This window comes from Strix aluco, chromosome 5 (genome assembly GCF_031877795.1).
Source record: "Strix aluco isolate bStrAlu1 chromosome 5, bStrAlu1.hap1, whole genome shotgun sequence".
In the NCBI taxonomy this organism is placed as follows: domain Eukaryota; kingdom Metazoa; phylum Chordata; class Aves; order Strigiformes; family Strigidae; genus Strix; species Strix aluco.
The window spans coordinates 31,199,238-31,224,446 of record NC_133935.1 but is presented as its reverse complement, the minus strand read 5'-3'; the positions used below and the strand labels follow the sequence as shown (position 1 = coordinate 31,224,446).

General features: G+C 51.3%; 1 protein-coding gene across 4 annotated transcripts; it reads right to left on the bottom strand.

Moving 5' to 3' along the window:
• Positions 1-723: 723 nt before the first annotated feature.
• Positions 724-24,532, bottom strand: MGAT3 (beta-1,4-mannosyl-glycoprotein 4-beta-N-acetylglucosaminyltransferase). Of its 4 annotated transcripts, none has more exons than XM_074826692.1 (2): positions 24,295-24,532; positions 724-7,534 (listed from the first exon to the last, which is right to left on the bottom strand). In XM_074826692.1, exon 2 carries the CDS (start codon positions 7,531-7,533, stop codon positions 6,025-6,027), a length of 1,509 nt encoding a protein of 502 aa, XP_074682793.1. In that variant the 5' UTR covers position 7,534; positions 24,295-24,532; the 3' UTR covers positions 724-6,024. The 4 variants fall into 4 exon arrangements, with proteins under 4 accessions (XP_074682793.1, XP_074682794.1, XP_074682795.1 ...); XM_074826693.1 differs by lacking the exon at positions 24,295-24,532 and adding an exon at positions 18,950-19,238; XM_074826694.1 differs by lacking the exon at positions 24,295-24,532 and adding an exon at positions 18,755-18,909.
• Between the last annotated feature and the right edge of the window lie 677 nt (positions 24,533-25,209).

The window sequence follows — 25,209 nt, the reverse complement described above, 5'->3', positions numbered from 1 at the left end:
GGGAATGTGCTGATCTAATGATTATAATGAAGCAAACCTATGATGCTTACATTCACTACTCCAAATGGGACCAAAAAGGAACCTGAAGTGCAAGACACTTAAAAGGGTAAAAAAGTGAAATAGCTGTAGGTGGCACATGAGCTTGCAAAAGGCCCTTGCCAAAGGCACTGCTGAGGCCAGATGCTTAGGAGGATTCAGAGCAGGACCAGGCTTTGATACAAAGCAATGGGAACAGCCAAAATTATATTAGACAGGTTTAAAAATAAGCCAAAACAAGGAGGTCATGTTCTCTCATGCACCATGCCAAAAGTCAGCCACCAGAGAGACATTTCTGCAGTCAGGAGGTTTAATTTGGGGCTCCAGATCTTCTACAGTTTTACTTGAAAAAGTGGATGTATCTAAGGAGGGGAAGATGGTGACAAGGGACCATTTCATGAACCATGATGCTGGTTCCTACATCCACCAGCTCTTCCCAGAGCCGCTTAGCAGCCATCATTGCCTGCTCATGTGCCTTTACGTGCTCATACTCACCTAACATGCAGAAGATTAGGTCTGACCTAGGCCTACAAAATCAGGAATCATTCCCCAAACCAGCCAGGCTCCCCCTCAATCTCCCTTCTCGGGAACATGGTCCTGCCAAGGTGGGAAGCAACCTCCCTCACTCCGTTGTCCAGCGGCCCCTCTGCCAAGAAATAAAAGCTGACACACACACACACACCTTGGTTTCCTTTCATACTTTGTAAATTTTTTAATTTTTATTATCTCCTCCTTTTAAGCATCCCTTTAAGGGTGAAATGAAATCCAACCATTTACAGAGAAAATGATTTCAGAATGTACACTCGATTTATCCTTACAAAAAGTTCATTATTACTTGCTGTTTATAAATTACAGAGTTGAAAGGAGCTTTGCAGACGCTCTTATTTTCTCTTTTTTTTATTTTAGGCAAGTCCACACATTCTTTTGCCAAAGCAGGGTGTTCTGGGGCCACCCCAGGGGCAACACCACCAGTAGGTCCAGGCAGACCTCAGGCTCGGTAGTGCTGCTGGACTACCTCCAGGATGATACTGCATCATCATCCACACAGGAAGGAAAAAAACAGTGGTTTGAATTCTTAGTCTCAGAGTATTTCAGATCCCTTCTTAATCCATTATCTGTAGTCCCCAAAGCTTTAAATGTCAGTGTATTGCATTAGAAACAGCTCTCCTTTCTTGGTGCTGGATCTGAGCCCTCCTGCCACCCCCTTACCTCTAGCTCCCCCTCTCTTTCCATAATAAGAGCAAGTGTGTCCAATATCTCAGAAATCAGAAGGGAGTTTTCTTAGGGGGGTGGGGAGAACACAACGATGGAAGTATTCAGGATCCATTCTCCCACTCACTTCCCTCCTTTCTCACCAAGGTTTGAGGTCAGTGAAGCCAGGATGAGCCATCCCTTCCCCCTTCACCACCAGTGTTCGCTAATGGGACCAGGAGTGACCCCGGACGCATTTCTTCACAGTGCAGAGGCATAGCAGCCACAGAGATTGCTGGCAGGAGCTGGGAGACAGGGACAGAGCCATGGGGATGTCCGGGAGGAGAAAAGACACTACCACCCCACAAGGATACACCAAGGAGGGCAGAAGGGAAACAAATACCCGTTCTGCTCTGACACTCTCCCTCCATCCTGACTCATATGTTACCTGGAGGCCACAAGTTCCCCTCGTTTACCTGCCACAGAGACATGAAGAGCAGGCTGGCCTGAGTGCACAACAGCAAACACTTCAGCAGGACACAGGAATCAGAGAAAGCAACAGCGAGAGTGGACTTGAGCATGTTGTCCTTCATACCAACCACACAGGCACAAAACCACCCCATCTTTTCTATCCATCACTTGGGTACGGCATTACCTGCAGTCCTCCAGAGGGGCAAAGACGGCTGACCTGCCCTGTTCCCTCTGCTTTAGCAAGCTCACCGGCTGCAGGTCCACCAAAGCCCATGTCCTTCCTTTCACTTAGAGCAAAGGAGGAAGATTAGTTCCCCAGTCCAAAGCCATGCATGGGCACACAATCCCTTTTTTAGGTGGGAAGCACAAGGAAAGCCAAGAACAGAGATGGGCAGACAGAAAGAGAAGACCAAGGCTTGGGATGCCACACACTGCTTCACCTACTATCTGGCCCTCCTTTGCACCAATTAATCTGAAGGTGGAAAGGTTCTGGAGAAGAAAAAGGACAGAGCTAAAAGAGGGCTGCAGGGAAAGGCTGGCAATCCTTTCCCTCCCTTCACCAGAGGGCTTTGCTCCCAGAGAGGCAGCAGGCACATGGCTTCAATAATCATGGCTGCAACAACCAACAGACATCAGGCTCTGGTGGTCTGATCCCAGTTCCAGCCCATGGGCAGTGCGGTGTTTTTTAGTCCTTCCCTTCTCACACCTCAGGACCTGGTTCAGACAAGATCAAGGAGCCTGAACACTCATCTCAAGAGTTCAGCACTGGGAAATGAGGATCTGATACAAACCCGCCGCCTCCTCTGCCTCTCTCACCACCCCACACACCCACATGCTTTTGGGTTCCCTCTTGTGGAAGATGTCTGGAAGGGTGGCTGTGCCCCCGTGTGCTGGCCATGGAGGTCCCGGCACAGCAGTACAGGCAAGGCTGGACTGAGGGCAAGCCACCTCCTTGGGAAATCACTGTGCAAAAGTCATCTTGCTAGTCCCCACCCCCTCCAGGGACAAGAAGGAAGATTTTTAATGACAAGTACTCTAGCTCTCTAAGGATAATAAACACAGGGTTAGCCAGACAAATTAGACAGAAACACTGACTGGTTTGGCCTTAAATCAAAAAATGTTTAAACGATTCTTGAAAAAGAGAAACAAAAATAAAATGCATTTTATCTGTAAAGCCCATTCCTCCCACCACAACAGAAGTCTGTTTTAAATTTAATTTCCTAAGAATAAGGAAGTCAGTAAGTCCACAATGAAGACAGGGCCAGAGTCCTCCAGAAGAGCCCCAGTGCTGCTATTCCAGCAGGACCTTCTCCTCCTGCCCGAGGGGGCAGAAGGGAGAGGCAATTCAGAGGGAGAGGTGCAGAATGATGCAACAAATAATGGAGGAGAGGGAAGAAAAGGCAACAGGCTGTACTTCACGAATAGGAGAACCAGGTATTGCAGCTGTGGCCTCACGTGAAACTCCCAAGAGACAAGGGCCATACCTCAGGCAAGGAAAGTGTGACTTGCAGTGCACTAAAAATCCCCAAGGACACCCATGCATGGGAAGGGCTGGTATCACAGGAGAGGCTGCTCCCACTGTAGAAGATAACGAGGTGCAGCCCCAGCATGCATGCACTTTAGCCCCTGCTTCATGGGGCTCTAGTGCTGCCAAAGCACCCATGAAAAGACTGATTTCTTTTTCTCTCCTGTCTTCAGCAAGGTCTGGCACTGGGCTTGTGTTGTCACTGAGATAAGGTAAAGCCAAAGGTCTGAGAGCAGATCTCAGGCTCCCTTCCAAGGGTAAAAATGAGAAATATCTTCTTCCTTCCATACTTTTCTGCTACTGAATCACATGAGGTAACACACCTCCTCTCCTCCAGCTGCCCCTGGGGAAAGCATTGTTCCCCTTGTGGTGCAGCCTCACTGCTACTGCTCTCATCTTGCTCAACACAGGCTCCTCCTTTCTCAGCTGGGTCCCCATTTCTCTATAATCTCTCTATGCTCAAGACCTCCATGCAGTTGCTTGGCACAACGACCCCATGACTGTGACAAGCCTTCCTCCTGCTGCATCAAGAAGTCTGGACTTAACACCACAGCTTCCCTTTGTGGGAAGAGCATTCTGCCTACCAAAGCTTCTCCCTCTACTCATTTCCCAAAGGGGCTTTTCTACCCGTAGGGAAGACACAGAAATGAGAACAGTGATTTAAAAAACAAACAACAAAAAAAAAGAGGGTCCTTCAGTTCTTCTAATTATGGCACATGAGATGTGGAAGGAGCTAAAATGAACTCTATCTCAGTTTGATCAGAAAAAGAAATTAATCTTCATTCTGTTCCAGTCTCAGTCTTATTAGGCAATCAAGTTATTTTTGTTGATGTTTTTCACTTCTCTAGAGAGGGGAATAGGAGGGAAAAAGAGAGAGATACAGAGATAGGAATGAGGCACAAGGGTGGGAGTGGGCTGGGCAACACAGGAGTATGGAGCCCTGACAGAATGAGTTAATGGCAATGGAAACCCTCCTGCTTCACACAGCTGGCCTGATGTCAGGGTCATTCTTCCTTATGACATTTTCCTCCTCCTCCTCTATATGATCCTCACTTCTCTGCTTGGAACATGAGCCAGTCTTTCCATTGCAGGGCTAACAGAGCAAGTTCCTCATGTTTTTCACCCTCTGCCTGCTACAGCCCAGGCTCCGGGCACCCTGTCAAGCCATATGCTAAGGAAGGGTGGTAAGGGTGGAGACATGGATCTGCCTCCTCAGTGGGCTGAACCAATTCAATACAACGGCAGGCTAGATCCTGACTACCTGGCAAACTCTGAGCATACACTGGCCCAACCAGCTGCAACTAGCATCCTCCTAGATCCCTTCTCCTCTTCATGGTCTTGTCTGCACTGCCCAGGCTGCATGTGTGGGCTGCACATGCTCTCTGGATTGCATGATTGTCCCAAAACAGTCTCTTGACCCCAGGGGGAATCTGCCCATGGCCCATTTCTCCACAAGCTCCCTCACACCCTAACAGCAGACAGATGGATCCTGTGCCTTGACAGGCTTTGTGCTTCCCCACAACACCCGCTGCTGACTCAGAGCTTTGCCCTTCTCCTCTCCTTTTTACCCCATGGCAAGAAGGAATAGCCAACACATGTAAGCAGCAACCCTGCAACAGACACAGCCTGCAGGGCTACAGAGGCAGCCAGAGAGGCACCCAACAGTCCCACATGTGTAGCACTGCTTTGCAGAGCCAATGCTCTCCCTGGCCCTCTCCTATGAATTTCCCAAAAAGTCATCCATGCCAAGACAGAGATCACAGCTTCTGGATCCCACCATTTCCTGAAAGCACACACACCCAAACCCAACTATGTCCCGTTCCCCCCCAATACTGGTAACAAACGCCCACGTGCATACCAAAACCATGCATGTTAGCACTCATGCACATAGGAAACCATGCACTTGTAAACATACACTCCCACCATCTGATTTACTCCCCTGCAGCTTATCCCAGCCCCAGTAGAAGCACATACTGCAGGGAAGATGCTTCAGCTTCTGTGGGCCAAGCCAGTGCAGTGTTGTGGGGGTAGGGGTGAAAAAGGAGTTTTAAAAAAAAAAATAAATTTTAAAAATCAGCTTTCTCCTCTGCTTCCCATCTGCCTGCTACAGGACTGTATCCTGGAGAGTATCAAGCAAAGACAGAGCCCAGAACAGATGCATTAAGCCTGCAGGAGAAAGCGGCATCTTGGGGAGAACACCTTGGAAGCAAAGGATTTTCCTTCCCCAAAATACTCTTTGAATATAGAGGTATACAAAAAAATAAACGCATACTTAGATGCTTTTGCACATTCACTCATCCCAAAAACGCCTGTGACACACATCTGCACACATGACCACTCGCATCAGTTTGTGCCTGCTGACTCACATGCTCACTGAATAGCCCAGGCTCGCATCTGTGCTTGCTCCGATCCACAAAGGACGAGGGTGGACAGGAACAGCTGCCCCCTCTCCCCATGGGACCCTCCCAACCTCTCCCAGAGGAAAATCCGCCAGCTGGCTGCAGAGATTCTGTCCAGCCAGCAGGAGAGGTCCGGGAGACACAGGAAAGTCTTTATGCTACTGCCAGAGTAGGTCCCAAATATCTCTCCTCCTCCTGCCCATCACACAACTGAGGAATTCGTGTCCCCAGGGTTACCCTGGGATGAAGGGAAGAAGAGAAGGAAGGGAAACAGAACAGAGACCCCAGAGAAATGGCACACTCCACCCAGAACCAACAAAAACAAAAAAAGGAACAGAAGAAAACACCCAACTCTTTCCCTTTGTTGTGAAGTTCTGATTTCCCACACAAGCCCTGGTGGCCTCACCCAGCACCCTCCGCTTTTCGGTAGGGGTTCTCCAACAAGTAGCGGAACCGCTGGTAGTTCTTGAGCAAGTACTTGGGAGCATACATCTGCTCCTTGGGGTCGGCGGGGGGATACTCCTGCGTAGTACCATCAAACCAGCCACCAGTCCGGATCAGCTCCCGGATATAATTGAGGTCTCGTTTATCCTCATAGTCACCCCAGCGTGGGAAGTCCCCGTTCTGGGCCGACACCAGTTTGAAGTAGATCCCCTCTGGGGTGAAACACCAGGAGCAGTGCCAGCCAGCAAAGTGAAGGGGGCTGCCCAGCGACCACTGCACCAGGATGTGTCCTGTGCTGTTCTCGTACTGCCGAAAGCCAGGCATGGTGTAGTACTCACGGCGCCGCAGACGGATCCCGTCGGTAGCATAGACAGCCTGGAGCATCCCCATGGTGCAGCCTGAGACCACCTCCAAGGTGCCTGGTTGCTTCCAGAAGAAGCCGTAGAGCGACTTGCGCATGTGAAAGGCGAAGGGTTCTGTCCAGCCATCGTAGAGCTTGAGGAAGAGCACGCCATCACGGGCTGGGATTTCATCGGCATCATCAATGATGAAGACATCGTCTGGGCGCAGGTTGCGGAGGCGAGAGATGCCATCCCGGGTGAGAAAGGTGCGCAGGTAATCGTCAGCAATCCAGCCGTCCTGGCGGCCACCAGGGGGGAAGTGGTCCAGAAAGACGTAGAGTACCTTGTGACGGATGTAGTCGAAGGAGCCGTTGAGGAGCATCTCGCGGAACTTGAGGGGCCGCGGCTCTCCATAGGCTGTGAAGTTCGACTCACACACCACGAAGGCATCCACCACGTCTCCCAGCTCGTGGAAGCGGACATCCAGCAGGTCAAACTCATGGTTGACATTGATAGCGTTGATGACCCGCCGGGGGATCTCCCGTGGCACGAGGCGGTCCTTGGTGGGCAGGTTGGAGTACTGGACCACAGTGGGGACCCCGCAGCTGGGGCCGTGCCAGCCTGGCAAGCACACACACTCCACCCACTTGCGCCGCTTGGTCCCACTGGCACTCAGCGGTTTGCGAGCTGGCCGCCCCGAAGCTGCGCCATCTGTTCGCTCCTCTGCCCGCCCTCCCACGGGTGGCTTCTCCAACACCTTGGTGCCTGGTTTAAAGCAAACGCCGCCGGCTTTGGTACGGACAAAATATTCTGTTGTGTCTTCTGGCAGCACGAACTCAACTTTGTGCAGCTCTTCGCTGGCTCTGCTGGGAGGCAGGGGCTGGAGCAAGGGGGAGTGGGAGTACAGGGGTGTGCGGAGAAACTCTGCACCCCCTGGCTCAGGGCTGACCTGAGGTGTGACGGGGGCATTGTTCCAGAAGAAGCTGGAGACAAGGTTGGGACTAAGCGAAGCCAGCTCCCGGGGGAAGGTGACATAGGAAAGGGCCTTGAGGAAGTGCAAGAAGGAGATGAGGCAGAGACCAGCCATGCAGAGAGTCAGAAAGAGCTTATGGCGTCTCATCTTCATCCTGTGGAAAAGCCATGAAAAGGAAAGTTACATTCAATAGTTACTGAAGTGCAAAAAGTTTACCATTGGTAGAAAGATGGGTTGGGGATGGCAGAAAGCTGGCTCAAATTCAGCATGCATCTTTTGAGACCCGAATCCAAGAACTACTCCCCCCACCCCCTGCCATCTTCAGTGGGTCTTTTGCCTTGGCTGGGCTACACCAAGCTGAACCTCTTCTAGATTAGTCACAGTCTTATAAACTCACAAAGACAAGAAAGGTACAGACAACAGGGTAGAAAGACGGGAAATCCACAGTACCAGGAACTCACCGTATTTGGCAGATTTGTCCCTATTCATTGATGGAAACAAAATGAACATAAGCTTCCGCAGTCCCTGCATCACCAGAGGGTTGGGGGAAAATGAAGAGAGAGCAGGAGGGACAAGACGGAGTAGGGGGTACACGGTTGAAATGTGAACAGTGTAAGAGAGGCAGTTTTAAAAGACTGAGATCATTAGCCAGGCTGCCTGAGCCAGGAACACACCTATGTTCCCCAGATCTTTTCAGTGTTTGCTCAACACACGCCCTAAAAACCACCCTTGTTCCTAGGAAATGTTACCCAAGTTCACATGGGGGAGCAGGGGAAAAAAAAAAAAGATTGTGTCACTTTTACTCTTCTCTCGTCCTTTTCAAGTTCACTGTATCTCCAAATGTTGCCCTTTGTTTTTAATTTTCTGTGGACCAGATGCTGAGGTTTATCTGGATCAAAGTGACTAAAATAAACGTCTAGCTGTCTCCACTGGTAATACTGTGCCACCATGACAGATCCATGTCAGGCCAGCAAGAAGCCAGTGGTGCAGAGCCCTTCCTTCCAAACAACATGAAATATTGCCTTCATCCTCTCCCTACACCACCTCCCCTCCTCCAGCCCAGGCAGAGAGCACAGAGCTGCTGTCAGGCAGAGAAGTGATTGAAGACTACAATCCATAAAAGGGACAAAAAAAAAAAGAAAAGAAAAACTAACCTCACCCAATGCTTCACCAAGGAAAAGGAGAAAAGGCACTCACCTTCTGCTGTTTAGAGAAGGGAAAGTTGGGGCAAAGATGGGCAGGGGAACAAGGTCACCCAAGAGCCCTTTTCAACGCAGAGGCTGTCCTCTCCTCCCTGGAGCATGAAACCCTTTATGCCTTGGCAGGTGAAGAGGCAGAGACCCCCTCCAAGCGCCACGCATACAGCACACACTGCTGTGCCCCCTCCACAACACTCTTCCCCATGGCAGCTCTCTGCCCTGGTGCCGTCCCCCTTCCAGGGCCAAAGTTCCCAAGAGGCACCACACACCCCATGCCATTATTTATAAACCCTCCACCAGCGTGCAAAGGAGCTGGTGACGCCTTTGCAGGAGGCAGTCCTCCCTCCTGGGGGGCACGGAGGAGCTGCCTCACACCACCAGCCCCACACAGGGGCTGTCCAGCTCCCCTGCCCCAGGGCTCCTCACAGCCAACATATGTCCCAGTGTGGGAGCAGAGGGAAGAAGCACTCAGCCTGCTCCCACCACTTCAGAGGGTCTTAAGTAAAATACAGCAAAGCGCGTTTACTGATTAACTTGGAGAAAATTTAATACTAAAGTGAAAAGCCATAAAGCATTTAGACAGATGGCAACTGCCCAAAGGAAAACATATCTGGCGCTCTACAGATGGCTCCGATATGGACTTTGGTAGAGGGATTGTCCGCAGTTATACCTTGCGGCACAGGATTGTCTGCAGTTATACATTACAGCTCAGCACAAGCGTTTCTGGACACTTTGTGGTCACCTTTTTAGTGAGAACCACCGTCCACTGATGCCATCCCCCATGCTTCCATGGCAGAGTGAGGAGCCCCATGTCAAGCTCTGAAGGGGGAGACTGCTGAAGCTGGCAGAAAAGTTACAGCACTGCCATGGGAGGGAAAAAAATTAAAACAAAAAACCCAAGAAAAAGAGAGATAGCTTGATCCTATTTGTTAATGTTTATTACAGTTTTTGACACACTTTGACATGACACAGGTCAGCGAAGGGGCAGGGTTCTGGCTTTGTGCAGCCCCAGGAGGTCAACTCGTCAGGCAGGCTGGGAAGGAAGAAAGGGCAGCTCTCCTCAGGGGGCCATGCCAGGGCAGGCCCTCACCTCCTGCACCTACCTGCCACGGCTCCACGGCCTGACCTCATGGCCCAGCTTGTGGAAGGCCATCTTTGTGGTGACCCAGTCATGAAGGGACTGGATGTTCTGTTGTTCAAAGCCATGAAGGACCATGTTGGGGCTTGCTGTCAAGCTTTCTTCATGGGGGCAAAACAAGGGGCTGCAGAAACCCCCAACAGCATCTCATTGTGTCCAGGGTATTTATTTTTCTTTTTTTTTTTCTTAAGGCCCTGTTAATATCTTGCTGGAACAGCGAGATCACTTGCAAGGTAGAGGAGTATCCAGTGCCTCTTCCTTGAATGTCACCAGTTTTTGCTTTGTCTTGAAGTGTGGGGAAGAGAAGGGCACAAGGAAGCTGAAACCACTAAATTAGCAGTGACTGGCTGTCAGGAGAAAATGTCCCTCACTGGTAAATTAGTACAGCTTTCTTCAATCAGGTGTCCTGCATTTCCTCCGAGGCATTACCTCCAGACATCAGGTTGCTCTCTCAGATGCTGAAACCTGGGTGAGATGAACAGCTGACCTGCTCCAATAAGGCAATCCCAATGGCTGCTAGGTAATGCTGGTTTCACTCCAGTTCCTACAGGACACAGAAATGCAGGGCAGCCAGCTTCCTCTGGGCCATCTCAGGACAGAGGGCAGGTGCTGAAGGAGCCACACAAGGCACACCTCCATCGTCTTCCCAGATGGCTGTGATGATCCTTGTGCCATGGTAAATTCCCCAGACAAAAGGTTGTAACTGTTGACATTCAACAAACTGCTTCACTTTCTGGAATGTGGTGTGCCGTGTCAACATAGCAGGACACATAGTTTTCGGAAGTAAAGCATATTTTTCTCACTTGACATTTGCATACATCAGTATCTGTCAGGCTCAGCACACGGCTCTGCAGCTCTTCACCCACTGGCAAAACTCAGCCTGTGCACAGCTGCATTGCCTCCCTGTTATTGCAGTCTGTGCCTGGGAGAGCTGGGCTGGCGTGCACAGCCCTCCTCCAGCTCTGCCAAAGCAAGCTGGCCCTGCAGTACCCTCTGCTGTTTTGCTGCTGACATGTCCCAGGAGGCAATTTTCACTGCTCAGTTACCTTTGTTAGGGAGTGGGAACATGAACCCATTTCCTATTCCCTCCTAAAAGGAGGGAAGCAAAGCAGCAAGCTGTGTCCTCTTCAAAACCTCTTCCCCAGGAGCCCACCTCCATTCTTACATGCCAGGGATTCCTCTGCTGGGGAGTGGCAAGAGCTCATGCACCCTTGGATGGGCTGAGATGCTAAAAACCATCAGTCACATATCCCTTCCCATATCCTCTGATCAGCACTGTAGTGAAAGATGTGTCTTTCAGTGGTAGCTAATTGGTGACAAAGGCCAGTAGGGGAGGAAGATGTTATTACCCACCTTCCCCATACAGAACGCTTACAAGTGGTGGAAATGAGAAAGGAGGTATCATCAGGTAGACATCTCAGCTTGTCATAAAAGAGTCCAGCCGCTCTGTCACAAAGCAGCCATCAGTTACCAGAAATACACAAAACAGCAAGAAGAGATATTTCCCTTCTGACAATTTTGAGTGAGGAGGGGAAAAAAAAAGTCAACTTGATCTCAGGGAGAATGATCAAGTTGCTCTCAGGTTAAAAACAACAGCAAGAAAAGCTTTAATGTTCAAGTAGAAGAAAAAGCCAGAAGGAGTATGGACAGTCAGCTCCATTAAGACAAAGCTCTTTAGGGAACACGCAGTTATAAACCGCTTCAGCAACATTCAGTCTCGGCAAGACAAGCTGAAAGCTTCTTTTTGTAAGGGATCCCTTTGATATTTCCTTGCTTGAAGTTATGTCTCTACCATGCAGGGGAAGGGCTTTCAGAGAAGGAGGAAAGCTAGAAGCGGTATGCATGAGTTATCCCCAGGCACCTGTTACCGTTTTACTTTGCCATTATATCAAGTGACCAGTTGATTTATACCATCCTGAAATCATATCCTGAATTTTCAAGGAGCCAGAGAGAAAGATACGCACCACTAAGAGCTGGCAGTTCACCAGTCTTAATGTTCTTTTCTGGAAGACACTGGCAAGAGGCCATGCAACAGGCCACTGAATGCATGATACCCCACACTCCATCTTGTTAGGGCATGGGACTCAAGACTCCCTAGACATCTCCTGTGGTTACAGGAAAAAAGCTGCTGTGAAGGACAAGTCAGAGTAGAAGGTTCTGTTTTTCCCCGATACAGAGATGCTCATCTCCTCTGCCTAAAGTTATCCCATAACACCCATGCAGTAACATATTTGTCCATCACTCAGACACTTCAACACAAAACAACAATTCAAATTAGAATTGCTTTCACATGGCAGATTAAAATCCAGCATGACTTCCATCCCCCACTCCACACTGACAGCTAAACCCTCCCTCTCTGCTCCAGCTAGAGACAAATGAACAGGCTCCACACTTCTAAAGTACCAGATCTACCTGCCATCCACAGGGCACAGCAATCACAACATGCATTGGGGTTACCATACCTCAAAACACTCTAAAACCTCAAGTTACTTTTGTCCTGTGAATTCCCACAGAAGGAGAAAACTATAAAACCTACTATTTGTGTACAACTGAAGTGTGACTAGCTCAGGGACAGCAGGACTGCGCTTTGCATGAGGACAGGAAGAGGAGGTTATCCTACAAAGCTGGACAGCAGGGAAAGTGGAGAGAAGCAGGATGTATCAGAAGGTAGCTAGGGCTCAGCACTTCTCTCACATGAAGGATGCCATGGTGTTTTCAAGGACTGCAAGCTAGGATGATGTCACAGCAGGAAGTTCTGGCAGTCACAGTACAAGATGGTTTGAATGCAAGCAGGTCCATATCTGTTTCCATTCAAGTTTCAAGGTCGAAATACAATATTCTTCCATCACCTTCATCAAGAGCTGCTGTCCACAGCGCTAATGCAAAACAGCAATATCTCATGCTATGCGCTTCCTTTGCGGCTTAGAAGCAACTGACCACAAGGTGCCATTGACTTGCTGCCAGGACAAGCTGGAGCAAGCCATCAAGCACAGTTACTCTTCAAGTAAGGTCAGGCTACAGGAGAGCGAGGCTCTGTCCTAAGCATCGTCCCTCCCTTCCAACAGTGAAGTGAGCAGATAAGGTGACCGCTCTCAACAGGGTGCCACCATAGCATCCATTTGACTTCCAGAGCTGTCATCCACATACCATTAATGGGTTTCATCAAGCCAGAAAGAAAACTGGATGCAGGAAAAAAAACCAGACAGCTAAAGGGTGAATCTATGCAAGGCTAAGGTGAGGCTGGCCAGGGAAAGGTGAGAGCACAGCTGAGAAACAAAGGCATTGCCTTCCCCTTCCCAGTGAAGGCAGACACATGATATACATTACATCAACCATAAGCCTCCAGACTGTGTGCAAGGCTTTGATAGGCCTCAACTGACCAGTAGCATCTGTAGTCAAAAAGGAAACAGGTGTCTTCTCCTATGTGCTCTTGTAGGAAACCAAAGTGCTCCATGCCAGTAGCTACAATCTGCTGCATACAGAAATTAAGATGGACACAATACAAAGACTCCAGCTTTTTAAGTACTGAGGCTACTCACCTCCTCCTTCAGCTCCTGGAAGCACAGTACCTTTTGGACTCTGCACTTTCCATAGGTTTTTCACTGTTTCAACTGTTCTCTCAAGTGTCTTGTCCTGCTCTTTGGTGGGCTAAACTTTGGTTATTTTACAGGCCACATCAAGATACCTGTACACTCTGGGACAAAGCAGCTCTTAACCCTCTGTACAGAACACAGAGGACCTGGAGGTAAAGTGGTCTTTGTTGACAGAAGTCAGCAGAATGGACCAGCATCTGAACATCTTCAGAGTCCATTATAAAACCCTCTTCTTGAACAGATTGTTCTTACTGTAACTACCATAATACTAATAGCAGCATAATTATATAATTCTCCAGCCCCCGGTTTAAAAGAAGATCTGCTCAGAGAAGACTAAAAAACTCTACTGAAATCCAATAAGGACCTATGAGACGCCAATTTAATTTTATCCAAGGACTTGGACAACACAAGGGTACAGTACTGCATGCTAAAGAAAACTTCAAGCTGGATTTCCAACTCCACTGGAAACTATCAAATATTCTTCTCAGTATCCTTCAGCTGTACTGGGATCCCTTGTAACTAATCTCCTCTCTCCAGCTAAAGCCAGTCACACCATAGGTATTTCCATGGTTCCAGAGATGCCTTGGCACACTCTGATCCTTCAGACACTCTCAGAAGCCACAATTTTTATTTCTTAGCACCACTAGTCTAAGCGCTCTTTCTGCTAAAGGAGAAGCAGCAATTCTATCCTCTTCTCTCCTTCACTTATGCCTGATATCCTGGAAGGAGTCTTCCTCAATCCTGCTTACTGCCTCCTCAAAACATCTGGTTCCACAAAGACTGCTGGGATGGCCCTGGAGATTGCATCACCACTTGGCTCCAAGACTGGGTCTCTCAGGACATCAGAGGGAGAGCTGAGGCATTGCTCATTGCACTCTCTAGTACACACACACACACCCCCCAAGGATGCAAGACCATTTTCCCAGCCAAATACAGTACTGCTGATGCTCACTGCTTCAAGCGCAGCAGTTACAGCAGTGCAAAATGGAGTTAGCTAGTTCTTTTGCTTCTGGACATTGGTATCTTACAGGGAAGGAATGCTCCATCATGAGATGAAGAATAGGAAAGGAAAAAGGGACGAAACTACACAAAAAAGCAACTTATGTCCTGGACAGGCCATGGGGTAATCAAAGAAGTATGCAAGAACTCCCAGCTAGTCTTGGTGTCTTGCAGAGAGGGACAGGACAAAACCATTTTGTCTGAGGATAAAAGAAAATCATGCTTTCAGAGACCTCAAGTGAGGCATGTGGTAACACAGGCTGTTGTTTCATAGGTTCTCTCCCCTCACTCACCACCTTCACAGCTCACCACCCCTCAGTTGTCAGTTGTATGAATTCAAGTTGTCAATTGTATGAAAGTCTGCTTTGTAAAGCCAAATCAGCAGCAGATCTAACTGGGTTAAAAATAAACTTCAAGAGAAGTGCCTAGGCATGGGAACAAGCAGCTGACCAGAAGAAACTTTCTAAGCTATTTCACCAGTTCACTTCTCACCAAAACTGTGATATCATGTAGATACATCCTCAGACACTCAAAATTACAGGACTTTTTAAAGCGCTGTTCATCTAACCAAATCTCCAGTGAGGCCCCCATTCAACTACCACGAGCTTGCTAACTCCTCCCAGCAGCATCAGGGAAGGAGCACATCTCAGGTAGGGATCTGGAAGAAGCAGCAGCAGGTAACTGCTTTCAAAGCAGATCCTGGCAGGCAGTCCATGTATGCCAAGCCAGTAGAGTACAAGTCACAAATCCTGAGAACAGCATCAGGATGAGCAGTCAAGATTATGGTCAGAGCTGAGGATCCATGGGTGAAGAGCGCATGCCAGACCATGCACATAACCTCTGTGCAAAGGAAAGCAGGAGAGTTCCTGGGGACTGTTTAACAGTCCAAGTAACAGGCAGATGCAGGCTGAACAGCCCAGAGGAAGGTGAGGAGGGTGCCCCGTGGGCCCAGAGCAAGGCAGTTAAAGAATTAAGGAGGCAAGGAGCACCTGATGCCATGGAGATGGGTAGAGTGCACAGACCCACAGAGGCAGGCAGAAACCATGTTGCCTCCAGCTATTTTTGAAGCAGGTGGCAGTTGTTTGTGTATCCCCAGGATAAAAGCTCTCCAAGACGGATCAAGGAGGGGAGTAATTAAACCCCAGGAAGACAATAAATAAAGAGAGGCTATGGAACAGCAGCAAGATCCTAGCAGCCACGGAGAAGAGCTGGCCCTCCATCCCCACCCTCCTTCCTCCCCCATCCATCACCAACCACTTGGGGTTTGGCAGTGTGCTCACTTTCCCACAGTAGCCGATCTATTACTGTTTGGAAGAGCATTCCCAGCCTCTTCCTTCCCCTCCTCCCCTCCTTTCAGGCCACAGGGGTCCCACTTGGCAGCCCCCAGATCCCCCTCTTCTCTGAATGTCTGGTGACCAGCCAATCCCATGCAAAGAGCATTAACCCCTCTTCACCGGGAACAGCCAGAGAAACCTGACTCCATGCTGAGAGGTTTCTCTAGGGTGTCTCTCCCTCCTTCTCTCCTGCCCATCCCTGACCCCCCCTCCTTGTTCTCTCGCCTCTTTCCCCTTTCCTTTTATTTCTCAGAAACTAACTCCAGTCCTGGGAGTGTTGTGCCTTCCCGAGAATGTTACACAAACCCATGGGAATTTTTCTTGGACCAAGAACAGACCCTTATTTATTTGTCTCTTCTGCCTTTGTTCTTCATTTCCTCTTTCAAGACTTAAGCAAGACCTCGACACAGTGCTGCCTGGATCCCCCGCTGCCACTCCACTTTGTTATTATTTTCAGAAAGAAAGCCCTGATAGGCAGAGAGCTCTTCAATGCCTTGCCCCAAGGCAGAAGTGAATCAGCCCGGACTCCTACCTCTGGGGTGGACAAAGGGCACGGGCTCGCAGGGCTCTGCAGAGCACTTCGGGCTCTGGCTTGCAGAGACAACCCCCTGCTTATGTAATCCTTCTGATTGCAGCATCACAGCCCTTCGGATTAAATCCACACGAATCAAATCTTCAGTAATGGCTCTATGCCGGTAACAGGCATATGGTACCACAAAAAGGGGCAGTTTCCCAGAATGAAATCAAAAGCCTCCTAATGCACTTAACTCAGGGTCACATAAATCTCTCTTCTGCCTCCCACAGACGGCTGGATGTTGTTTACAGGCATTGCAGCAGGCCTGGGTCTCAACAATATGTTTACTTCTTCTGTACAAACATTCCCTTTCACTAAGCAAAGCAGTACCCTGATCTCCAGATTAAACCAAGCGGAAATAACTTGAGCAGGTCTATGGGGAAAGAGGGAGAGAGCTAGTCTTCATCAGTGAATCAAATGTCATCCTGAACATCATACAGGTTTTGGGACCATTTGTCTTCACGTTATTTCTTGAGAGGGATGAGGAGGAATTTTGCATTTAGCCAGTTGCTGACATCCCTGACAAGAGGTAAAACCATTCGATGAAAGACTGGGTTTTGTTTCAGGCTGAAGAACTCAAGAACCAGGCCAGGGCTAGGTGGGACAGCACAGCTTGTCCAAGGGACATCTGGTGATTGTCTGGCCAACTCTTCCCCAAATGCAAAAGCCACAAACTGACACTGGGCAGATAAAAACAGGGAAGCTGAGCGTTTCTGCTCAACAGTACAGTAGACAGAGCAGCTTACTGCCACAATCACTTGACTACAGGCCAAGTTCCTTTCCCTCTCCACCCTCAGCGCCTTCCCTCCCCTTTCAGGTCTTCAGTAACACAAACATTTATATTGAACTCTGAGAAGTCAGCTGCCACAGCCAAGTCAGAAAGGAAGGAGAGGAGGAAGACAAAACTAATGTGTAAGCACACCATGAAAATTGGTAGCGAACAAGAAGTACGTGCAGTGCAGGGGGGGAAGCCATGGTCATGCTGAGGTCGCCAGGACAAGCAGGGCAGGAGGGGGACAGCCCATCTGCATGGTGCAGCAACCTGTCACAGTGAGGCAGAGGGCCAATGGGCATTCAACTCATACATAGCTGGGGTGGGTGCTCAGACCGCCCAGCTCATCTTCACAATGCTCCTCTGCTGCAAGAGCCTATAAAAAACTGCACCAGTCTCCCTCTGCCCTCAACTGGTTGTTCTTCAGGGTTTAATCACTGAGAAATTATGGGAATTTCAGCTGCACAGTTTGCTGCTCAACCACCTGATATTCCAAGTCTTCAGGTCCTGATGATCTCTTGTAAAGTCCAATGGACCGTGTCATGCCAAAGCTAAAACACACTTTGGCAGGACAAGATGGGCCTTCAAAAGAAAAAAATGCTCTCAAATATCTGAATATTTTAGAGAGCAGTCCCGATGATCCCTGCCCCAGATCCACAGCACAGCCCTGTAATTGAGTCAGGGACCAAATCTAAGCACCAGCTTCACACCATCTCTTCACTGCAAAGACAAGGCTCCAAACTCGGGAACCTCTTGCACAGTCCCCAGTCATGGAGATGCTCCACTGTACCATACACCTCAGTGATGTGGAAACTAGAACTGGATTTTCAGGGCAGTTCAGCAGCACGGAGGCATATGGGAACAAACATGGGCAGAAAGGAAACCCACAGCACTTCCTCATCGCTAGGTGATAGACTCTGGATGCCTGACAAACTCCCCTTCCCTCCCCCCCAGCGAGAAGACTCTGTTCCAGAGCACAACTGCACTATAAATAATTCAAGAGACTGCTAAATTATGCAAAAGCAATCCCATCATCCCCCTGGCCAAGCTGAATGCAGGTGTGGTCAACCCTTGCTCCAGAAGTTGCTGCTAGATAGGGATTTTGAGGCCACATAGGCTCTGTGCCAATAGCACATATCCGAGAGCACAACAGCCACTTGCTGTCAGGCCTGCACCAAACAACAGCACATATTTAGGGTAGCTGAGGACACAGGGCTGATGGGGAAACATCAATTCCTTTAACCCACCTCTTCTCCAGAGACCTCATGTGGCCCCAGGAGAAAAAGCAGCAAATCATGTCCCCTTCAAGCAAGGCTGCTTGGTACATCTTGCCTCCATCGATCGTGGTTAGCTGGCAAGAGCTGCAGCTGGACAGCACTGGCACAGCAAGGCAGGGAGGAGACGACTGCTGGGGCAGGTGGGAAGCAGAAAAGGGAACTGAAAACACTCTGGAGGCAGTAAAGAAGGAACGGTTTTGCTAGCACAAATAACGTATGGGGAAGGCTGAGCTGAAAGCAGAGAGAAAACTGCCTCCCTGAATATCAGGGCCACCGAGGTTTCCCTCAGCAATGGGGTCATTAAGCAACAGCACGCAGCTCATGCTGATCACTCCAGGGCACTGTTCTCCTGATTTACCCTGCCCTTTGCTCTGCCTCAGAGCTGGCCCTCGCACTACGAGCTCCACAAAAACAGGACTTCCTCGTACACAGCGAGCACCATCCGCTCTCAGCCCCTGTGCAGGCAAACCCTTCTTCCAAAGCCCTACCTCTCCCGGCTCCTGCAGCCTCCAAGATCTGTCTGTGTCCAACATGCTCAGTCCGCACAGGCCTCCATCCTCCTCCTTTTCGCTGCTGCCCACCCAGAAGCATTTGTGCCAGAGGAAGGAGGAATGGAAAGTGCTACCGTAGCCCTCTCTTCAGCCTCAGCAGAAACAGCTTAAAATCTCAGGGCAATAGCTTACCTTCCCCTTCTTTCTTAAAGGGCTCGGCATCTAGGAGAAAGGCTCCCTTTCATGTCTTTTTGCCATGCTTTCTCTCTTGCTTTCTGTTCAGTTCCAGTATCTGCATGCCGAAACAGGGGATCCTAACGCAGATAAAGTCAGCGTAGCAGATACCTGTGTTTAGATCACAGGTTTCACAGTTGCTGAAGCCGTTATGCAGAGAGTCTAATTTGCATTAGTCTTTCGGTATGCTTCAAATCTGCTTGCTGCAGCTTTGGTATCATGCAAGACACATGCAGCAATATCCCGAGATAAAAAATCACCCCAAAGCCTTAAAGAGATAACAGTCTGATTCTGCTCGCTAACCCTGGCCCAAACCATATGATTTACACACCAAGGGGAAAATGGCTCTCCAAGGGAAAGGCAGCAGGGAGCTGGGATTATAGATTAGGCAGCCGATCAAGAAGGAGGTAGTACCCGTGGTGAAAAGGGCAGCAGGATCCAGGCAATCACTAGAAAGTTATCAATAACCTCTGGCTCAGCACCCGCACCCAGCCATTATCTGCGATTTCCAAGACAGCCAGGGCAAAGCAAGTACGAAAGGTGTTGCACTTCCATCGGTGCTCTCCTGCTGAGCCCCTGTGTGTGCCACTGGGCATGCTGCAGTCTTGCTCTGTGCCTCAGTTTCACTGGGCAGGAAATCAGAGAGTGACTTTTATACTCCAGGTAAGGGGCTTGCCTAATTAATGGAAACTTAATGGGTTGCTTTGAGGCCCTTGGAGAGAAACCTTTCTCATAAAACGCAAGACTCAAATGATCCTCAGAGAGTTGCCCCGTCTCCCTCTGGACAGCCACATCCACCTCTCCTGCTGCTTGCAGCTTGTGCGTTACAGGCTGACAAAGACTGCTGGCAGGGCTCGGTCTGCTCATACCCCACAACCATGGCTGATTTTTTTAAAAAAAGCCTATTTAGACACAGGCCTGGGCACTCCCCTAGCTGGGGAAACAGGGACCGTTAACTGAGCTCATCAAGCTGCCTATTCAAGTCAGCAGGTTCTCAGTATGAAGGGCCGAGGGCCCCACAGCAAGAAGCTCAGGTAACTTTTGCTATCCTGAAGCAGGGAATAATCACTTCCTAAATCATAGCTCAAGAACAAGCCCTCGCATTTGGTAAGGCTTCATCCTTCAGCCTGCCTGATGAAAGCTCAGAGTGCAGTGCTGCACTCCCTTTCACCCATCAGCTCTACCAGGCAAGTTTCTGAGCATAAAATATGCCTGCCCTGTTCCAGGTGTTCAGAAGTTTGAAGAGCAGGAGGTACCTGTTGTGCTTCAGGAAGAGCACCGCAGGGAGCGCAAAGAAGTCAGAAAGGAACGAAAGAAATGATGTTTGTCTTCCTGAGAGCTGCAGTCAGACTCCATTTCACAAGGATGCAAGCACGGAGTAGTCTTGTGCACCCTACACCACGGCTCCACCACACAGCATCTCTTCCCAGCTCCTCCAGAAGAGAGGGAAGCTCAGCAGCTCTGTGACTGCAACTCTGCCCTGGCCCCTGGGACAAGCAGTTGGTCCTGGCACCCCGCACAGCACTGTTACTGTGGCACAGCCCTGACCTGTACAGTCCAGTCCTAGCAACACACTTGCCTATCTCTATCAAAAGCACCCCAAACCTGACCCAGCACTGCCCACGAGCCCAGGCTTGCTCCCTCCACGCAGTTCTGCCAAGGCTCCTCAAGGCCAGTCTGCAGCACAGACCTGACTGTACAGTCCACATATGCACTGCAGATACGTCACCCCCTTTCCAAGAAAGGGGCATTCGTCAGACATACCCCCATGTCCCCTTGCATTGCACTGCCCCATGTGCCTACCTTCCCCAGATTTCAGATCCTACTGTAATGCTTCGTTGTAGTACCACAAGATGCTATCCTGTTGTCAGGACAAATGCAATGCAGCCTAACCTTTTGTTGCAGAACTGTTGTAGGGAAAGGCAGGTGGGGACAACTAGCCACACTTTTACTTCTACAGTTAGGGCTGATAACATAAACCAGCCCTTTGAGGCACCTTACACTGACCTAAAGATGTGAAGATGCCTCTTGTGCCAGTCAGTACCCCCTCCGCCTTCCTCTCTGCCAGAGTTATTGTCAGCTGTACCAGCCTTCGTTAGCACCACCTCCTCCAGCTACATCCCACTGATTGGGTCACAGATTCCAACAATGTACAAAGGACTCATTTTAGAGCAACTAACCCCACCTAAAACCTAATCAGCCTTTAGGAATGAATGCTGGCCCAGCTTGCCCCATCTATCCATCACCAAATTCCCCCACTTCCTTCCTCCGCCACTATGATCCAATACAAGGGCGGGGGGGGGTGGGGGGGGTGAGATGTCAATTTGTGATAGCAGGTGCACCTTAAAGATGCTATTCTCAAGATAGGAGGAAGCTCAGACACAGCAAGCTGAAAACAACTCAGCTACGAACCCTGCCATGAGACAGTTTATCTCTCTGCTTGCTGATGGGTCAAAGCAAGTGAGGGACAGAGAGAAACTTGTCGGTCCTATGGTGTCCTTCACGCACTGAACATGCACAATAACATCTACGCGTGCTGTCCTGAACAACTGCTGTAGCCATGACTGCTTATACATGCCACACTTATTGTGGGCATAAACTCCACAAAAGTGCACGCGTTCCATGATCAGTGCACCCTGCAGGACGTGTGTGCATTGCTGCATGCACCCAGCAAACACCCACCCACATCTGTCACACAAGCATCCCTTAAAGACATGCAATAAGCACATTACACCAACCTGGCAGGCAACAAAGTCACACCACACTTAACCAATTGCGTGTGGGAGAAGGAGGAGAAAGGTAAACACAAGACGTATGGGAAACACATGAGCACACAAACTCCAGAGGTACGCTCCGCAGGCAAACACACCAAGCGTATCTGTGCTTGCTGCCATGCATCTGGCCTAGGTCAAGCAGGCTCTGCGATGACCGAGCTGCCCCAGCAACCCTCCAGACCAGCTATCCCTGTCTCATGTTGGGCACAAGTATTCTAGATAGGCTTTTACAGTTGTGAGCATCCCCTGAAGCTAACGTGTGCAAATACACACTCCTCTTCTTTACCTCCTTGCTAAGGCAACCCCTGTGTGACACAAAGGCACCTCTTTTTCCAGTCTTACCGGCATTTGCAGGGAGGGAGGCAGGCAGGCAAGTAGCAGCTCAGTCCCTGAACCAAGTTTGGAAATGGGCCACTGTGTTCTGGGCACCTCTGATGGCGATAAGCCTCAGCAGCACCTGGGACCAAAGGTGTGCCAGCACAAAAGGCAGCAGCTGGCCCACCACATTAGGAACAGGGCAAGAAAACTCACCTGTAGCTAGGCAGAATCCCTCCCCTCTCCTAAGGATGCAATTGCCCTATCCAGGGCATTAATAAACAAGCTATGCAGGTATAACTGAGAGTCCTTGCAGGGAGGGAATGTTACACCTTGCAGTGGATTTCTTACCACTACTGCAAAATCACCTGAGGGTGTAGAGGGGCTATAAATCTTTGAGGAACTTTTATGACATGCAGTGGCAGAGTTGCAGCTTCACTCCTCTTCTGCAGTTCATAATGGCTTTCATTCAAAGCTTGCTTTATAATGTTACAGGGAAGCTGGAGGCTCCCCAGGAATAGCTCAAAGGAGCGCTCTTCTCCCACCCCAGCTTAGAGGACATGTTCCCAGCACTACTGCTGAGGCTGAAAAACCAGCACAGGTGCTACAGCTGTGTTTAGGTGGAGCTTTGGAACCTGGAGGTGTGCTAGAGGAGAGGGAGCCCACTGGTTTTCCCTCCTCCTCCCCCTTCCCCAAGATGGCTCTCAGTAGGTCAAGCAATGGCAGGTCCTACTTTATTTCAGCTCTTCTCAGATGAGCTGGCAGCAAGCAAGCTTCAGCAACAGGGCCTTGTCAGTGCTTCCTAAATCACGGGCTCCAGGGGGACTCGAACATCACTTCTGCAGGTGGGATCTACAAAGCACGAAGCCATCCTTTGGGGAGGGGGCCTGTAAAGTTCCTGCTGACTCACACCCTGCTGCAGTGGAGGAGACAGGGGCAGGAGTAGGCAGGAACTTGAAATTCTGTTGCACAGGGCTGGGGTTTCCTGGTGACTCAAGTCATACTTGTTAGTAGTGGTGCCACCGAGCGTTTTCACGGGCTTGAACTTCCCACTCAAGGGGAGGGATTTGGAGTTAAGTGGAGGGCCATTCTCTGGGAAGGGAGGTGCTCTGCACCCATGCCATGTGCTGGAGACAGGGCAGGCTCCCTCCTGACCCAAGCACTGCCCCAGGGTGGAAGCGAGAGGTGCAAGACCCCAGCGTCTGCTCTGGGAAACAGGCAGGGCTCCAGAACGACCCAGGCACGGCTCACAGAAACACAACCTGCAGAAATGCCCAGAGAAAAACCACGGGCTGAGGCACTGAGAGGAACCTTTCCCCATCCTGCCCTGCACTCCCTCCCTTGCTGAGCTGTCTGAGGAAGACTAGAGCTGCAGCAGATGCCTGTTCCCCATCACCCTTGTCACGCTCACCCGGGGAGCAGAACTCGCAAGGACAGAGCTACGCCAGCCTGTGCCACTCCAGCAGGACACAGCTATTTCCAGCCTCCAAATGACCCGACAGCCCTGCACAAGGGGGGGGGGGGGGGGGGAGGAGAATTCGGGTGCCCCTGTCCCTTTGCAGCCAGCCCCCAACAGGGAGATTGTAGCACTCTAACACAGCGACAGAGAGCAGGGGGAGAGGGGATGTTTGATGATGATGATACACATATATTTGTATGTATGTTTTCCCTCCCACGCACACACTCCTGTTACTCCTTCTCGCTTGCTGCAGGCTTGGCACGCATCCCCAGTCCGTGCCCTCCTCGGAAGCCGAGCACGGGCAGCAGATGGGCCTTCGCTGCAGTGCCCCGGCCGGAGGGTGCCCCCAGCCCCGGCGAGCCCGCATCTGCGGGCCGGGGGCTGGCAGCATCGCCTCCCTCCTCCCCGGCAGCGATGCTCCCTAGCAGGGGATGCCGGGATTATGGGGGGGGCGTGTGTGTGTGGGAGAAGAGAATAAAAAAAATAACACTAGTATAAATAAATACGGAGGGGGAAGGTGGGGGCTCGGCGGAGGAAGGCCCGCAGGGGATGACGCCGCACCCCCGGGCCGAGACACAACTTGCAGGTGGCGGCAGCGGCGGGTGGGGGACGGACCGAGGGGGGGTCCCGCCACCGCTGTCCGCAGCGTCCGTCCGCCGCCCCGGGGCGGCTCCACCGGGGAGTGCGGGTGCGCGCTGCCCCCCCCCCCCCCCCCCTCCCCGGCCCCGTCGCCCCCCCCCCGCCCGCTCACTCACCCCCGGCCGGCGCAGCGTCGGTGCCCGCCGGGCCCCCGGCGGGGCGAGGCTGCCGCTCGCCCCCGGCCCGCCCGCCGCCCCCCGGCATGGCTCGGCGCCGGCCGCGGCGAGGCGAGGCGAGCCCGCAGCCCCCCGCCGCCTTCCTCCTCCTCCTTCGCCGCCGCCGCGGAGCGGAGCGGCCCGGCACCTCCTCCCGGCCGCGGGAAAGGATGCGATGCGATGCGGAGCCGAGCCCCACCAGCAGCAGCGGGCAGGGCTGCAGCAGCCCCTTTTGTGCCGCCCTCCCCGCCTGTCTCCTCCCCCGGCGCGCCCGCCCGCCCCCCCGGGCCGCCGCCGCCCGCCCGCCCCCCCCCCCCCCCCCGGGGCACGGCCCGGCCGCCCCCCGCCTCCCCGCACAAAGGGGCGCCTTGTAACGGGGGGGGCCCGGCGAGCGAGGAGGGGGGGGCGGGGGCCGGCGCTCCGTGGCAAGGCCGAGGGGGCTTTATTGAGCGGGTTGCGGTAGCCAGCGCCGGGCCAGGCGGTGCCCCCCGAGGATGCTGCGGGGTCGCGGTGCTGCCCCGGCAGCCCTCCGGCAGAGCCCGGCCCCCGCCGCCGGCGCGGCAGCACCCCCCGTCCGTGCCCCGCGGGCGAGGGGCGGCAGGAGCAGTCGTTGTTTGGCGGGAGAGAGGCAAGGCGAGGGGGAGATGTGCGAGCCTTGCCCAGCGACATCCAGGAAGTTTTGCTGCGGTGCCAGAAATAGAACCTGCGTCTGCTGACTCTCCATCCTGCGCCCCAACCGCAAAAGCTGCCTTTTCTTAATTCAACTTTTCCCTGCCTTCTTCCACATCAGGCCCATCTTTGGAAAGGAAAACAAAGCCATGCCATGCCAAAACAACCCCCCCGGCCGAACGGCACCGCTACAAACATGCTGAAACA

Bases quoted from the DNA above. Each gene is read 5' to 3' on its own strand.
- MGAT3 (XM_074826691.1), bottom strand. From the start codon at position 9,795: ATGGTCCTTCATGGCTTTGAACAACAGAACATCCAGTCCCTTCATGAC. The intron at 7,535-9,682 runs GTAGGTGCAGGA...GCTTTTCCACAG, and splicing joins AGGCCGTGGAGCCGTGGCAG to GATGAAGATGAGACGCCATA.